The sequence below is a fragment of the Callorhinchus milii genome, unplaced genomic scaffold, assembly GCF_018977255.1.
Source record: "Callorhinchus milii isolate IMCB2004 unplaced genomic scaffold, IMCB_Cmil_1.0 Scaffold36, whole genome shotgun sequence".
NCBI classification, from domain to species: domain Eukaryota; kingdom Metazoa; phylum Chordata; class Chondrichthyes; order Chimaeriformes; family Callorhinchidae; genus Callorhinchus; species Callorhinchus milii.
The window spans coordinates 704,949-722,369 of NW_024704777.1; the positions used below are offsets into that span (position 1 = coordinate 704,949).

Sequence of the window (17,421 nt, forward strand, 5' to 3'; positions counted from 1 at the left end):
AACCCTAACCTAACCCTAAATTCCTAAACCTAACACAACTAACCCTAACAACCCTAACCTTAACCCCCTAACCCTAACCCCCCTAACTCTAACCCAAATAACCCTAACCCCACTAACCCAAACCGCCCGAAACCTAACCCTAACCTCCTTAACCCTAACGCTAGCCCTAACCCTAAACCGAAACCTAACCCCTAACCCTAACGCCTAACCCTAACCCCAAACCCTAACACTAGCCCCTAACCCTAACCCTAACCCTAACCCTTAACACTAACCACAACCCCCACCCCCACACTCACACAAATCCAAACCCTAAACCTAATCCTAACCCCCCTAATCCTAACCCTAACACTAAGCCTAACGCCTAACCCCTAACTCTAACTCTAAACCCTAACCCTTAGTCTACCACTAACCCTCACCCTAACTCCTAACCCTAACCCTAAACACTTAACCCAAACCTAACCCTAACCTCCTAACCCTAACCCTAACCATAAGATCCTAACCCTAACCCCAAACCCTAAACACCAACCCGAACCCCACACTCACTCAAACCCAAACCCTAAATTAAACCTAAACCTAACTCTCACCCTCACTCTCAACTTAACCCAACCCAACCTAATCCTAACACTAAATCCTAAACATAATCCTAACCCTAAACCTAAACCCCAAACACTAACATTAACCCAACCCTAACCCTAACCCTAAACCAACCCAACCCTAACCTTAACTCTAAACCCTATCACAAACCCTAAACCCTAACTCTAACCCTAACCCTAACCTAACCCTAACTCTAAACGCTAACCCTAACCCTAACCCTAAGCCTAAGCCTAACCATAGCCATAAACCCTAAGCCTAAACCTAACACCCCTAAACCTAACACCCTTAACCCTAACACCCCTAACCCTAATCCCCCTAAACCTAATCCACCAAACTCTAACCGCCCTAACCCTAACCCACCTAATCCTAACCCTAAACCTAACCCGAACCCTAACACTAAACCTCAGCCTAACACTAACCCTAACCCTAACACGAACCCCCCGAAACCTAAACCCCCTAATCCTAACCCCCATAAAACTAACCACTCTAACCCTAACCCCCAAACCCTAATCCCCTAAGCCTAACCCCACTAAATCTAACTCCCCTAACTCTAACCCTAACCCCAATAACCACTAACGCTGAATCTAACCCACTTAATTCTAACCTAACCCTAACGCCTAACCCCTAACTCTAATCCTAACACCTAACCCTAACACTACAACTAACACCTACCCTAATTCCTAACCCCTAATCGTAAACACTTAACCAAAACCCTAACCCTAACCTCCTAACCCTAACCATAAGATGCTAACCCTAACCCTTAACACTAACCGCCACTCCCACCCTCACACTGACCCAAATCCAAATTCTAAAACTAAACCTAACCCTCACCCAAACCCAACCCAACCCAACCCAACCTAACCCTAACCCTAACACTTAACCCTATACCTAATATTTAGCCTAAACCTTAACAATAAACCCTAACCCCAACCCTAACACTAACCCTAATCCTAAATCTAACCCAACCCTAACCCTAAACCTAACCCAACCCTAACCCTAAACCAACCCAACCCTAACCTTAACTCTAAACCCTAACACTAACCATAAACCGTAACCCTCAATCCTAACCCTAACTCTAAACGCTAAGCCTAAATCCTAACCCTAAGCCTAAGCATAAACGTGAACCTAATACCTAACCCTCACCCTCCCCCTCAACCTAACCCAACCCAACCTAATCCTAACCCTAAACCCTGAACCTAATCCTAACCCTAAACCTAATACACCTAACTCTAACAACCCTAACCCTAACACCCCTAACCCTAAACCACCTAACTCTAACCCCCTAAACCTAACCCACCCAACCCTAACCATAACCGCCCTAACCCTAAACCTAAACCTAACCCTAACGCTAAAACTAAACCTAACCCGAAACCTAACCCCTAACCATAACCCTTAACCATAACCCCAAAACCTAACACTACCCCTAACCCGAACCCTAACCCTAACCCTAACTCAAATCCAAACCCTAAACCTAAACCTAAACCTAACCCTCACCGAAAACCAACCCAACACAACCCAACCTAACCGTCACCCTAAACCCTAAACCTAATCCTAACCCTAAACATTAACACTAAACGCTAACCCCTAACCCTAAACCCCAACCCGACCTCCACAATCACCCAAACCCAAACCCAAAACCTAAACCTCACACACACCCTCATCCTTACCTTCACCCTCAACCTAACCCAACCGAACCTAATCCTAACCCTAAACACTAAACCTAATCCAAACCATAAATCTTAATCCTAAACCCTAACCCTAACACTAACCCTAAACCAATCATAACCTTAACTCTAAACCCTAACACAACCCTAAACCCTAACCATAAATCCTAACCCTAAGGCTAAACGCTAACCCTAAATCCCAACCCTACGCCTCAGCCTAAGACTAGCCATAGCCCTAATCTTAACCCTCAGCCTAAACCTAAACCTAACACCCTTAACCCTAACACCCCTAACCCTAACCCCCCTAAGCCCAACCCCCTAAACCCAACCCCCCAAACTCTATCCACCCTAACCCTAAAAAACCTAACGCTAACCCTAACACTAACCCTAACACTAACCCTCAGCCTAACCCTAACCCTAAATCTAACCGTAACCCTAACCCTAACACTAACCCCCCGAACCCTAAACGCCCAAACCCTAACATCCTTAACCCTAACCCCCTAACGCTAACCCCCCTAAACCAAATCCCCCAAACTCTAACCGCCCTAACACTAACCCACCCAAACCTAACCCTAACCCTAACACTAAACCTCAGCCTAACCCTAACCCGAACCCTAACACTAACCCCCCGAACCCTAAGCGCCCAAACCCTAACATCCATAACCCTAACCACTCTAACCCTAACCCCTCTAACCCTAAACACCTAACCCTAACCCCACTAACTCTAACACCCCTAACTCTGACCCTAACCCGACTAACCCTAACGCTAAACCTAACCCCCCTAATCATAACCCTAACCCTAACGCCTAACCCCTAACTCTAACCGTAACCGCTAACCCTAACACTCCAACTGACCCTTACTCCAATTTCCTAACACCTAACCCCTAATCCTAAACACTTAACACAAATCCTAACCTTAACCTCCTAACCGTAACGCTAACCGCACTAACCGTAAACTCCTTAACCCTAAACCTAACACTAACCCCAAACCTAACCCCTAATCCTAACCCCTAACCCTTACATCAAACCCCAACACTACCCCCTAACCATAACACTAACCCTTAAACCTAACACCAACCCCCACACCCACACTCACCCAAATCCAAACCCTAAACCTAAACCTAAACCTAACCCTCACCCTCACCCAAACCCAACCCAACACAACCCAACCTAACCCTAACCCTAACCCTAACCCTAACCCTAACGCTAAACCTAATCCTAACCCTAGACATTAACAATAAACCCTAACCCCTAACCATAAACCCCAAGCCGACCCCCACAATCACCCAAACCCAAACCCTAAACCTAAACCTAACCCACACACTGAACATGACCCTCACCCTCAACCTAACCCAACCCAACCTATTCCTAACCCTAAACCCTAACCATAACCCTAACCCTAAATCAACCCAACTCTAACCTTAACGCTAAATACTAACACAAACTCTAAAACCTAACCATAAATCCTAACCCTAATCCTAACAACCCTAACCCTCCTAACCCTAACCCCCTAACACTAAACCCCCTAACCCTAACACCCCTAAACCTAACCCTAACCGCCCTAACCCTCACCCTAACCCCCTTAACCCTAACCCTAACCCTAAATTTAAGCCCTAACCCTAATCCCTAACCATAACCCCAAATCCTAACAATAACCAATAAACCTAACCTCCTAACCCTAATCTCCTAACCGTAACCCTAGGATCCTAACCCTTTACCTAACCCCTAACCCCTAACCGCTAACCCTAAACCCCACCATCACACACACCCAAACTCACCCAAACCCTAAACATAACCCTAACCCTCACCCTAACCCTAAACCAACCCAACCCAACCCAACACAACCGTAAACTAACCCTAACGCTAAACCTTAACCCTTACCCTAAACCCTAAGGCTAACCCTAACTCTAATCCTAAACCCTGACCCAACCCATCCCTAACCCTAACCCATCCCAAACCTAACCATAACTCAAACCCTAACCGGAACCCGAACCCTAACCCTAACCCTAAACCCTAACCCTAAACCTAACCCTAACCCTATCCCTAAACCCTAAACCCTAACACTAAACCCTGACCCTAACCATAAACCCGAACCCTAAAGCGTAACACTAAATCCTAACCCCTAACTCTAACCCTAATCCTGAACCCTAACCCTAAATCCTATCCCTAACCCTAAACCCTAACCCTAAAACCTAACCCTAACCCCAATCCGTAACCCCTAACTCTAACACTAACGCTAAACCCTAACCCTCAACTCTATCCCTAACCCTAACCCTAACCCTAAACCCGAGCCCTAATCCACTAATCCTAACCCGAGCCCCGCCCATAGCCAGGAGCTCCGCCCACAAACACGAGCCTCGCCCACTGCCACGATCCCCGCCCACAGCCCCGAGCCCAGCCAACAAACTCGAGCCCCGCCCACAGGGACGAGCCCCGCCCGCAGCCTCCGCCACGCCCACAGCACCGAGGCTCGCCCACAGCCCCGCACATAGCCCCTCCCGCAGGACCGAACCACGCCCACAACACCGAGTGCCGCCCACAGTTCCGAGCCCCGCCCACTGCACCGATTACCACCCACTGCCCGAGCCCCGCCCACAGCCCGAGCCCCGCCCACTGCCCCGAGCCCCGCCCATATCCCTGAGCCCCGCCCACTGTCCCGAGCCCCGCCCACAGCCCCGCCCACAGCCCGGAGCCCCGCCCATTTACCTAAACCTGATTTCGACTAATTAAGGGTCGGGCCGGTGTTGGGCAAATAACAATATAAAAATATCAGAGTTTCCTCCTCAAACTAAATTAAAATGGCTTTTGTAATAGAGCGGACGGACTGCGTTCGGCCAACAGAACTCTGTCCCTCTCTCCCTCTCTCTCTCTCTCTCTCTGTCCCTTTCACTCTCTCTCTCTCTATGTTCCGCAGATTACACGAAGAAGAGAGAGAGAGAGAGCGGTGTCTTCCTTCCGTATTCCAGTCCGTCGTCGGTCACTGAGTCATCGCTGCGAGAACCGGAGCGGAAACGGTGGGGTTTGCGGGAACGGTGGCGTTTGCGGGAACGCCGCCGCTTCCTCCGCTGAGGCGAGTCCCGAGTGCGGCTCTGGGGCCCGAGTTCAGGTCCCGCAAACGGTCGCAGCTCAACGCGGTTCGGTGGCTCATGCGAACGGGATCTTTACTCCGTGTCGCTCTCTCTCTCTCTCTCTGTACCTGTACCTCTCTCTCTCTCTGTGACCTCTCTGGACTTATGCGGGTGTCGCTCTGTATCACTCTCTCTATAAATATATGTATATCTCTGTATCTCTCTCTCTATATATATATATATCTCTGTATCTCTCTCTCTCTATATATATATATATCTGTATCTCTCTCTCTCTCTCTCTGTGTGTGTATCACTCGCCATTACTTCTCTCTCTCGGTATCTTTTTATGTATTTCTCTCTGTATCTCTCTCTCGCAGAGGGACAGAGAGAGAGAGAGAGAGAGAGAGGGACAGAGAGAGAGAGAGAGGGACAGAGAGAGAGAGAGGGACAGAGAGCGAGAGAGAGGGACAGAGAGAGAGAGAGGGACAGAGAGAGAGAGAGAGGGGACAGAGAAAGAGAGAGAGGGACAGAGAGAGAGAGAGAGAGAGGGACAGAGAGAGTGAGAGTGAGAGAGGGACAGAGAGAGAGAGAGAGAGAGAGAGGGACAGAGAGAGTGAGAGTGAGAGAGGGACAGAGAGAGAGAGAGAGTGAGAGAGGGACAGAGAGAGTGTGAGAGAGGGACAGAGAGCGAGAGAGAGTGAGAGGGACAGAGAGAGAGAGAGAGAGAGAGAGTGAGAGAGGGACAGAGAGAGAGAGAGAGAGGGACAGAGATCCCGAATCCCGAGGCCTTGACCCCCGGTGACCGGCGGAGACTTGACCACACGCCGTCCCCTCGGCCCTCAGCGTCGCTCTCGGCTCCGCGTCATCACATGACGTCACTGCCAGGCTCCCCCGCCTTCACCAAGATGGCGGCCACCCGACTGCGCACGTCATCGCATGACGTCACCGCCCCCTTTACCAAGATGGCCGCCATTGCCCTTCAGAAAGGCATAGAGACACTCCATTACCGTCTCTCTCTCACACTCACTCTCTCTGTCTACAGCGGAAAAAGAGTGGGAGAGAGTGAGAGAGAGAGTGAGAGGGACAGAGAGAGAAAGAGAGGGACACAGAGAGAGAGAGGGACAGAGAGAGAGTGTAAGAGGGACAGAGAGAGAGAGAGAGAGGGACAGAGAGAGAGAGAGGGACAGAGAGAGAGAGAGAGAGAGAGAGAGGGACAGAGAGAGAGAGAGAGTGTGTGAGAGTGTGAGAGGGACAGAGGGAGAGTGAGTGAGAGAGGGACAGAGAGAGAGAGTGAGAGAAAGAGGGACAGAGAGAGAGAGAGGGACAGAGAGAGAGAGTGAGAGAGGGGCAGAGAGAGAGAGGGGCAGAGACAGAGAGTGCGTGTGTGAGAGGGACAGAGAGAGAGTGTGAGAGAGACAGAGAGATAGAGAGAGTGTGAGAGAGGGACAGAGAGAGAGAGAGAGTGTGTGAGAGAGGGACAGAGAGAGAAAGTGAGAGAGGAACAGAGAGAGAGGGAGAGTGACAGAGAGAAAGAGAGAGTGTGAGAGGGAGAGAGAGAGAGAGAAAGGGAGTGTGAGAGAGGGACAGAGGGAGAGAGTGAGAGAGAGGGACAGAGAGAGAGAGAATGTGAGAGAGGGACAGAGAGAGAGAGTGTGAGAGAGGGTCAGAGAGAGAGAGAGGGACAGAGAGAGAGAGTGAAAGAGGGACAGAGAGAGTGTGAGATGGACAGAGAGAGAGAGAGGACAGAGTTTCCCGACACAAACCAATAAACTATTTATTTCTCCCCTTCGCGGAGGATCGCGACTCGGAGCTCCTCCTCAGTGTCGGTGATCACTGACGGATCCCTTTCCGTTCCCGTTCGGCGTTTGTGTCGGTGAAGGGTTTCCCACCGAATCCCCCGACATTACCGGTGCGGCTCCGGCCCCGGGTCCGGTCATCGCCGTCTAATGCCGGAGAGCGGTCGGACCCCGACGGCCGTTCACCGCTTCTCCGTCTCTCCGGCGGCCGTCGTGGGTTTGAGGGGAATAACCGTTTGCTGTGATTTGCTCTGTGGGGTCCTGTGGCTCAGGGGTGAGAGCACTCGCTGTGCAGCGAGAGACCCGGGTTCAATCCCCGGGGGTCAGGGCCGGACCTCGGGCGAGTTTCCTGACCCCACACACGGCCCTAATAACGATCCTCTCCGCAACAAAAACAATCGCCAATGGGTCACTTTCAACCCACGACCGCGTGTGGGACCGACGCCGCTGCGCGCAATCGGCCGCCGCGTTCGCCCACAAATACACAGTCACTACACTCTGCGGTCTGTGCCGCGAAGCGCTTGGGGACGTCGAGAAGACGTGAAAAGCGCTGTATCAAATGCAATGATTATTATTATTATTACTCCGGGTTCACATCACACAGAAACACCTGAGTACCACTGTACTGCCCCCAGAGGCGGCGCTGCACTGTGTAACCGCCCACAACGTCCTCAGTAATAACAATGCAAAACCGTATTCATATCAGTGATATTAACCCAAACTTTCAGTGTGAACTGTGTGACATAAACCACAATCTTTATTGTACAGCGACACAGACTATGAAGGTTCAGCCTCGTGGCCATCACCGCCAAACACAGGTCACGGCTGAGGGTTCCCTCCTCATCAATCCGTCACCCGACAGATCCTCAGAGGGTCACCGTCACAGGGACTGAAGAGAGGATAAAGCTTCTCAGTGAAAGTGTGGGTGAAAGTGTGGAGATGAGACATGTTATCGGCGTTGTAAAAGGTCACCTCTCCCCCCTCATAGTCCAGGAACACTCCCACCTTCCCGGGTCTGTCCCTCAGGGACAGGAGAGTGGGGGGAAGAGGTCAGAGCTCTTTATTTATCCCCTTTTCTCAGTCCCACAACCCAGAATCCACCCTCTGGTGACAGTGCGATCTCTCCTTTCCTGTTGACGGACTCTCGGGCCAATCCCACATATATCAATGCAAGTTGAGGGTCAAGATCAAGACTCGCCGGGCGGGGGTTTCGATGCCTCTCAGTCGCTCCGGGGAGAGGAGACCGAGGTCAACCTGTGGGACCAGGTGTTGTCTCGCCCCGAGATTCAGGATCTCAGCCGCGGCTGCTCCCGGATCCGTGAGATCGCGACCGACTGGAAGACGATTGACTGTCAGAGGAAAGGGGGCGCGATCCCGCAGTGCCATCACGACTGCGAGGTTCAGTTTCACTTACTTGAATTAATCATCGCAGAATGGTTTAAGAAATAAATGGTCTCACACACACACATACACACACACTGACTGCTCTCTCACACACACACACACACACACTGACTGCTCTCTCACACACACACACACTGACTGCTCTCTCACACACACACACACACACACACACTGACTGCTCTCTCACACACACACACACACACACACACTGACTGCTCTCTCACACACACACACACACACACTGACTGCTCTCTCTCTCACACACAGACACACACACACACTGACTGCTCTCTCTCACACACACACACACACACACACACTGACTGCTCTCTCACACACCACACACACACACACACACACACTGACTGCTCTCTCTCACACACACACACACACTGACTGCTCTCCCACACACACACACACACTGACTGCTCTCTCACACACACACACTGACTGCTCTCTCTCTCACACACACACACACTGACTGCTCTCTCTCACACACACACACACACTGACTGCTCTCTCACACACACACACACACTGACTGCTCTCACACACACACACACACACTGACTGCTCTCTCACACACACACACTGACTGCTCTCTCTCTCACACACACACACACTGACTGCTCTCTCTCTCACACACACACACACACACACACACACACTGACTGCTCTCTCACACACACACACACACACACACTGACTGCTCTCTCACACACACACACACACACACACACTGACTGCTCTCTCTCACACACACACACACTGACTGCTCTCTCTCTCACCACACACACACACTGACTGCTCTCTCTCACACACACACACACACTGACTGCTCTCTCTCACACACACACACACACTGACTGCTCTCACACACACACACTGACTGCTCTCTCACACACACACACTGACTGCTCTCTCTCCACCACCACACCACACACACTGACTGCTCTCTCCTCACACACACACACACTGACTGCTCTCACACACACACACTGACTGCTCTCTCACACACACAGACTGCTCTCTCTCTCACACACACACTGACTGCTCTCCCACACACACACACACACTGACTGCTCTCTCACATACACACACTGACTGCTCTCACACACACACACTGACTGCTCTCACAAACACACACTGACTGCTCTCTCACACACACTGACTGCTCTCTCACACACACACTGACTGCTCTCTCACACACACACTGACTGCTCTCACACACAGACACACTGACTGCTCTCTCACACACACACTGACTGCTCTCACACACACACACACTGACTGCTCTCTCACATACACACACTGACTGCTCTCTCACACACACACTGACTGCTCTCACAAACACACACTGACTGCTCTCTCACACACACTGACTGCTCTCTCACACACACACTGACTGCTCTCTCACACACACACACACTGACTGCTCTCTCACACACACACACTGACTGCTCTCACACACACACACACTGACTGCTCTCTCACACACACTGACTGCTCTCTCACACACACACACTGACTGCTCTCACACACACACACTGACTGCTCTCTCTCACACACACTGACTGCTCTCTATCACACACACACACTGACTGCTCTCTCACACACACACACACACTGACTGCTCTCTCACACACACACACACTGACTGCTCTCACACACACACACACTGACTGCTCTCTCTCACACACACACTGACTGCTCTCTCACACACACACACACTGACTGCTCTCTCACACACACTGACTGCTCTCTCATACACACACACTGACTGCTCTCACACACACACACTGACTGCTGTCTCTCACACACACACTGACTGCTCTCTCACACACACACTGACTGCTCTCTCACACACACACACACTGACTGCTCTCTCACACACACACACTGACTGCTCTCTCTCACACACACTGACTGCTCTCTCACACACACACACACACACTGACTGCTCTCTCACACACACACACTGACTGCTGTCTCACACACACACACTGACTGCTCTCTCACACACACACACTGACTGCTCTCCCACACACAAACACACACTGACTGCTCTCTCACACACACACACACTGACTGCTCTCACACACTCACTGCTCTCATTCTCTCTCGCACACTAACTTCTCTCTCTCTCACACAGACTGACTGCTCTCTCGCCCACAATCTCATAGACACGCACTGACTGAGGCAAACACACACACACACACACACACAGAGTTAGAGAGAAAGAGAGAGAGAGAGAGACGGAGACTAAGAAAGACAATGAAATAGAGAGAAAGAAATAGAGAGACGGAAATATATAAACTGAGAGAGACTGACACAGAGAGAGAGAGAGAGAGAGACTGTGAGAGAAAGTGCATCAGTTGTGGTCACTTACAGCAGTTTAGCAGTGACTGAGGTTCGGGGCTCTCCAAAGCCGCCCACACGCCCGGAGTCGGTGTGTGTCAATAACGGTCCCCAGAGCAGAGATGGGAGAGGAATCAGGATCAACATCTTTAATAATCAGTCACTACAGTGTCCAGAATATATGCCATATGACACAGACTGTGTGGACAGTCACTGCCTCAGTCAGTGTCACACTATCACTGACATCTCAGCTCTGATTCCCCGCAGTGACTCCAACTGATTCTCTCCGTCTGAACTGAACCCATTCCCCAAAAGCCTGAAACACATTAAACAGGAAATGAACCCACGGGATAATGGCACAAACTGCAAAACTGTTCATGTCGCAGTTTAATGAATAAACAAATCCCCTCAAACTGTTCCCATTCTGATCCGCAGCCCTTTCTCTGTGTGTTTATCACATTAAACACTGACACGAACACTCACCTGATCCTCTCCAGACTGGTGCAGGTCTGTATGAGGCGCCGGAGAGCGCGGACAGAGCCGTCTGTGAAGGAGTTAAGCCTCAGGTCCAGGAACCTCAGTGAGAGGTTTGTACTGAGAGCGGAGACCAGAGCATCAGTGCAGCCATCGGTCAGTCTGTTACTGTTCAGCCTTGAGATCAGAGACACAGAGACATGACAGGGATCAGAGTAAACACAGTGTGTGTAACCCACTGTCACTCACAGTGTGTTTGATGCCGGACAGGTTGTAAGGGCGCACACACACACTAACACACACACACACACACATACACACACATACAAACACACACATACACACACACTAACTCACAAACACACATAGACAGACACAGACACACACACACACACATACAAACACACACAGACACAGAAACACATAGACAGACACAGACACACACACAGAGACATACACAAACACAAACAGCTCACACCCAAACCACACGCACACATACACGAACGGCTCGCGGCTCCGCCCCTACGTCAGTCACATGACGTCACTGCCCGGCTCCCGCCGCCTTTACCAAAATGGCGGCCGCCAGATTTCCTACGTCAGGCACACAACGTCACAGTCTGACTCCCGCCGCCTTTACCAAGATGGCGGGCGCCAGGCTCCTGCCGTCACACACATGATGTTACCGACCGGATCACATCACCGTTAGCAAGACGGCCGTCACCACCTGACTCCCCTCCTCCCCACCAACCCATTAACAAAGATGGCCGCCAATGCCCTTCAGAAAGGCACAGAGACACTCTCCTTTACTCTCACACTCACTCTGTCTGTCTGACATGGAAACAGAGAGTGTCAGAGAGAGAGAAAGAGAGAGTGACTGATAGAGAAAGAGAGATGTAGTACATCGTGAAAGGTTTGAGCCGTGGGCACAGTGTGAAAGCTGTAATATAAACCACAAGCTTTATTGTATAGCGACACAGATTATAAAAGTTTCAGCCTCGTGGCCATCACAAACAAACACAGGTCATGGCTGAGGGTTTCCTCCTCATTAACCCATCACCCGCAGATCCTCAGAGGCTGTGAGTTTTTGCCGCCATAATTCAAACTGGGACTGAAGTAAGGTTAGAGTTTCTCAGTGAAATTCTGGGTGAAAGTGTGGAGATGGGACATGTTATCGGCGTTGTAAAATGTCACCTCTCCCCCCTCATAGTCCAGGAACACTCCCAGCTTCACGGGTCTCTCTCTCAGGGACAGACGGAGAACTGATGCACCAGAGAGGTCAGAGCTTTATATTCATCCCCGTTTCTCAGTGTCACAGCCCAGAATCCGTTCCCTGGTGACAGTGCGATCTCTCCTTTCCTGTTGACAGACTCTCGGGCCAATCCCACATCCCACTCAGTCTTGTTGGCCACCTGCACCTCCCAGTAATGTCTCCCTGATGTGAAGCCCTCAGACACCAGGACACAGGGACAGGTATCAAACCTCTTTGGGGAGACCGGGAGCTGCTGCCCTGTGTCTCCGTGTCTCACTCTGGTCAGGTCCTCAGACAGGATGAGGTCGGGATGGGCTGTGTCAGGATCCCTGTGTCAGAGAGGGCGGAGCTGAGAGAGAGAAACAACACAAAGTGGAGTGAGAGGACGTCTGAGAGCTCAGACCGTGTGTGAAGACAACTAAAGCTAGGGACACAATCCAGCTCAGAGGGTCACAGTCGGTGTGACGGTGCGTGTGAGTGTGTGCGTGAGGGTTTGTGTGAGGGTGTGTGTTGGGGATGGTGTGTGAGCGGTTTTATGAAGGTGTATGTGAGAGGCTGTGTGAGGGAATGTGTGAGTTTCTGTGCGAGGGTGTGTGTGTGTGTGAGTGGATGTGTGTGCGAATAATTGTGAGGGTGTGTGTGAGTGGATGAGTAAGGGTGTGCGTGTCAGCGGGGTGTTTGAGGGTGTTTGTGAGGGTGTGTGTTTGAGGTTGTGAGTGTGCGCGACGGTGTGTGTGAGGATGTGTGAGTGTGTGTGTGATCGGTTGTGTGTGAATGTTTGTGTGAGAGTTGTGTATGAGGGTGTTTGTGAGTGTATGTGTGAGAGAATGTGTCCTGAACTGTGTGAGGGGATGTGTGACGGAATATGTGAGGACGTGTGTGAGTGTTTGTGTGAGGATATGTGAGGGTTGTGTATGGGAGAGTGTATGTGACTGTGTGTGAGTGTGTGTGCGAAGGGGTTTTTGAGGGTCTTTGAGGGGTGTGTGTGAGGGGTTTGTGTGAGTGTCTGTTTAAGTGTTTGTGAGGTTGTGTGTGTGTGTGAGTGTTTTGTGAGGGTCTGTGCGGTGATGTGTGTGAGTGTTAGTGTGTGAATGGTTACGTGAAGGCGTGTGGGAGGGTTTTTGTGATGGTTTGTGTGAGGAGGATCCTCAGGGGGTATGTCCGCGTGAGTGTTTGAGGCAGTGTCCGCGTGAGTGTTTGAGGTAGTGTCAGAGGGATTGTATGAGGGTGTGTGTCAAGCTATGTGTGAGGATGTGTGTGAGGTGTGTCTGTGAGTGGGTGTTTGAGGCGTGCGTGTGAGGGTGTGTGTGAGGGTGTGTGTCAGGATGTATGTGAGGGGTTTGCATGAGAGCTGCGTATGAGTGTGTGAGAGGGTGTGCGTGAGGTGGCGTGTGAGTTGTACACACCTCTGATGGTGTGTAAGAGTGAATGTGTGTGTGAAGTTGTGTGTGAGAGGGTGTGAGAGGGGATGTGTGAAGGTTTGTGTGAGGGTGTGTGTGAGTGTGACTGGGGGGGAGCTGTGTGAGAGGATTGTGTGTGTGTTTGAGGGAATGAGAGAGGGGTTATGTGAGAATGTGTGAGGGTACGTGTGAGGATGTTTGTGAGGGCGTATGGGACGGTTGTGTGTGATAGGTGTGTTTGAGGGGTGTGTGTGAGGTTTCTGATGGTGCATGTGAGTGGTGTGTGTCAGGGTTTGTGTGAGTGGTTGTGAGAGAGGTGGTGTGCGGGTGTGTGTGAGGGTGTGTTTGACGATGCGTGTGAGTTGTTGTGTGTGAGTGTGTGTGTGAGGGTTTGTGTGAGCGGGAAGTGTCTTTGTGTGAGAGTTTTTGTGAGGGGTTTTGTGTGAGGTGATAGGTGAGTGTGTGTGTGAGCGTGCAAGTGAGGGTCTTTACGAGGGTCTGTGTGAGGGGGGATGGGTTTGAGAGGTGTGAGTGGCTGTGTGTGTATGACAGGGTAATAATAGCAAGGCGAGTGCTCTAACCACTGAAACTACAGGACTCCACATACATGGTTTGTGTATGAGGGTGTGTGTGAGGTTGTGTGTGAGTGTGTGTGAAGGTGTGCGTGAGGAAGTGGGAACGTGTATGTGAGGATCCGTATGACGGTCTGTTTGAGGGGATGTGTGAGGGGCTGTATGTGTGGGTGTGTGAGGGTAAGTTTGTGTGTGTGTGTGTGTGTGACTGTGTGTGTGAATGTGTGCACGAGGCTTTACGTGAGAGGGTGTGAATGTGTGAGCGATATGTGTTTCAGGGTTAAGCCTGTAATAGATGTATGTGAGATGTGTGTGTGTGTGTGTGTGTGTGAGGTGTGTTTGTGGGTGAAGCGTGTGTGAGGGGATGTTTGTAAGAGGTGTGAGAGAGAGCTGTGTTACGTAAGCAGTGCTTATGTGAGAGTTGTGTGTTTGAGGGGTGTGTGTCAGGTGTGGTTGAGAAGTTTGTGTATGGTTTGTGTGAGATGTGTGTGTGAGCGTTCTGTGTGAGTTTTATGCGTAATTAGTATTTTGAGGTGTTTGTGTATCAGATATGTATTTGTTGTGTATGCTTTCAGGTGTGTGTAAGAGATGAGTGTGTGAGGCGTGAATACGTGTGTCTGAGACAGGTGTTTATGAGGTGTCTGTGAGGTGTGTGAGTGGTGTGTGTGAGGGCTATGTTTGATGAGTGTTGTGAGGGGTTTATGTTTCAGATGTGTGTGAGGTGTGAGGGAGAGTTGTGTGTGAGAGTTATGTGTGTGTGATTTGTGTGTGCAAAGCGTGTGTGTGTGAGTTGTGTGCGGGTGTCTGTGAGGGTGTTGCGATTATGTGCAAATGTGAGTGAGGAGTCGGTATGTGTTTGTGTGCGGGAGTGTGTGGAGGGTATGTGTTGGGAACCAGGTGAATACAAGTCTATTGACACGGGTTCAGGGTGAGAATGGGAGACATTTACCTGGGCTGATGTTGTCTATAATCTGTCTCCATACTGTGTTCTTCAAAGGCCATTTGTACTTGGCCACAGGCAGCTCATCCTCACACACTGACAGATCAAACACCTCGTCACTGACCCTGAAATAAGACACGATCACAATATAATGTGAAACTGCACCTTGTGGGCGGTTTGTGGGTTCAATTCTGGAATGTTTGGTCAAGATCATTTCATACCTTCTTTTGACAGCAGCTTCCTCCTAATGAAATCAAACACAGACAGATGTCATCTCCACCTGAGTCACAACCGACAACAAAAAGTTTCATGTGGACTGCGTCTCTCAAGACCCAATTCAATGGCTGATCTCTTTAACTCTTTATCAATCACAATTAGATTGTTTGCTCCAGAATTTTGTGTAACTGTTACTCAACGCCATTATATTGTCATCTCTTTACCTGCAGGAAGGTGAGAGCGTCTTTTCCCATCTGTGTCTGTAACTCGGAGAGTTGTTGTTCAACAGAATCTAATTTGCATTGAATCTCTCGCAGATTTGTCTCCATTCGCTTTAAAATCTCCTCCTCTCGTTGTCTGAGATCTCGCATCACTCGCTGCTCTCTGTCCGTCAGACTCTGGTGCATTTTAGCAAACTCACCCGTGACGTGGGTCTGCAGACTGTTCACCTGTTCCTGCAAATGTCAGACATCCAACCATTACACACTGTACCAGAGACACTGAGACATCACACCGTGTACACACATTGAACAGAGACACCGAGACATCACACCGTGTCACACAGTAACCAGAGACGATGAGACATCACACCGTGTACACACAGTAACCAGAGACACTGCGACATTACACCGTGTAAACACACTAACCAGAGACACTGAGACATCACATCGTGTACACACAGTAAACATAGACACTGAGCCGAAACACTGTGTACACACAGTAATTGGAGACACTGAGACAACACCGTGTACACACAGTAATTTGAGACACTGAGACATCATTTGTGAAATCTCACCTTCAGTTGTGAAATCTTTTCTTTCTGTTTGGCTTCTGCTTGTAAACCAGGTTCCTTCCTCTGTGTGAGAGAAGCTAAGGAGGATATAAGTTTTTCCTGGAATAAATACACAGAATTAACCTGCTTGAAGGTGAAAATATCAGGTGGATCAGATACAATCCTTCTTGAGGAGTATTCTTACCTTATAGATTTCAACAGCTTCTTCAATGGGTAGGAAGCTGTGGCCTCTGTGTTCCTGCCCATGACTGCAAACTACACACAGCACTTTCTTGTCAGATTCACAGAACAGATTCAGTTGCGCCCGGTGTTTCTCACAGTGAAGTTTATTTTCCGTCTGTGTCGGGGTCAGGCCCAATTTTCGAGCTTTCTCTGCTAGACTCGCCAAGGCCCAACTGGCTGTGAGGTTCTTTTCTGTAAATGTCTCCTGACAAACAGCACAGCAGTTGATCTCCTGCTTTTCCCAGCTCCGGGTGATACAGGAGCGACAGAAGTTGTGGCCACAGCCCAGGCTAACAGGATCAGTGAAGAAATCCAGACAAATCGGGCAAATGATCTCCTCGGTCCAGATCTCAGCCGGGAGTCTAGAAGCCATTTTGATCCTTAGCACTTCCTGATTGAAACTGGTTTCGGTTTCGATGTAAGTTTGTAGGCGGATCCCAGTCACTGAGCTGCCAGACCCTCTCCTTTAGTCTCTTCTTGTGAAATCCGTTTATTGTGACTTTGATCCCAAGAGAAGATGAGAAAACTTTGTACAATGACAAGGACAACCGAGCAAGGAAGGCGTTGGAATATGTAGAGGGGTGGTGTGCATGTTGGGTGGGGCGGGGACGGGTTGGAGGATGACAAAAAGCGCCATCAAATGGGTTAATTTGAGGTTGTTTGAAAGATCT

General features: G+C 50.1%; 1 protein-coding gene across 1 annotated transcript in view; it reads right to left on the reverse strand.

Moving 5' to 3' along the window:
- The window catches only part of LOC103171925 (zinc-binding protein A33-like), an 18,824-nt gene extending 1,682 nt beyond the window's left edge, over positions 1-17,142 (reverse strand). Inside the window, exons 1-4 of the mRNA XM_042345241.1 lie at positions 16,713-17,142; positions 16,532-16,627; positions 15,960-16,190; positions 15,529-15,763 (exon numbers count right to left, since the gene is read on the reverse strand). Coding sequence (XP_042201175.1) covers positions 15,529-15,763; positions 15,960-16,190; positions 16,532-16,627; positions 16,713-17,123 — 973 coding nt within the window. The 5' untranslated portion in view covers positions 17,124-17,142. The remainder of the gene's footprint in view (positions 1-15,528; positions 15,764-15,959; positions 16,191-16,531; positions 16,628-16,712) is intronic.
- Positions 17,143-17,421: the final 279 nt, after the last annotated feature.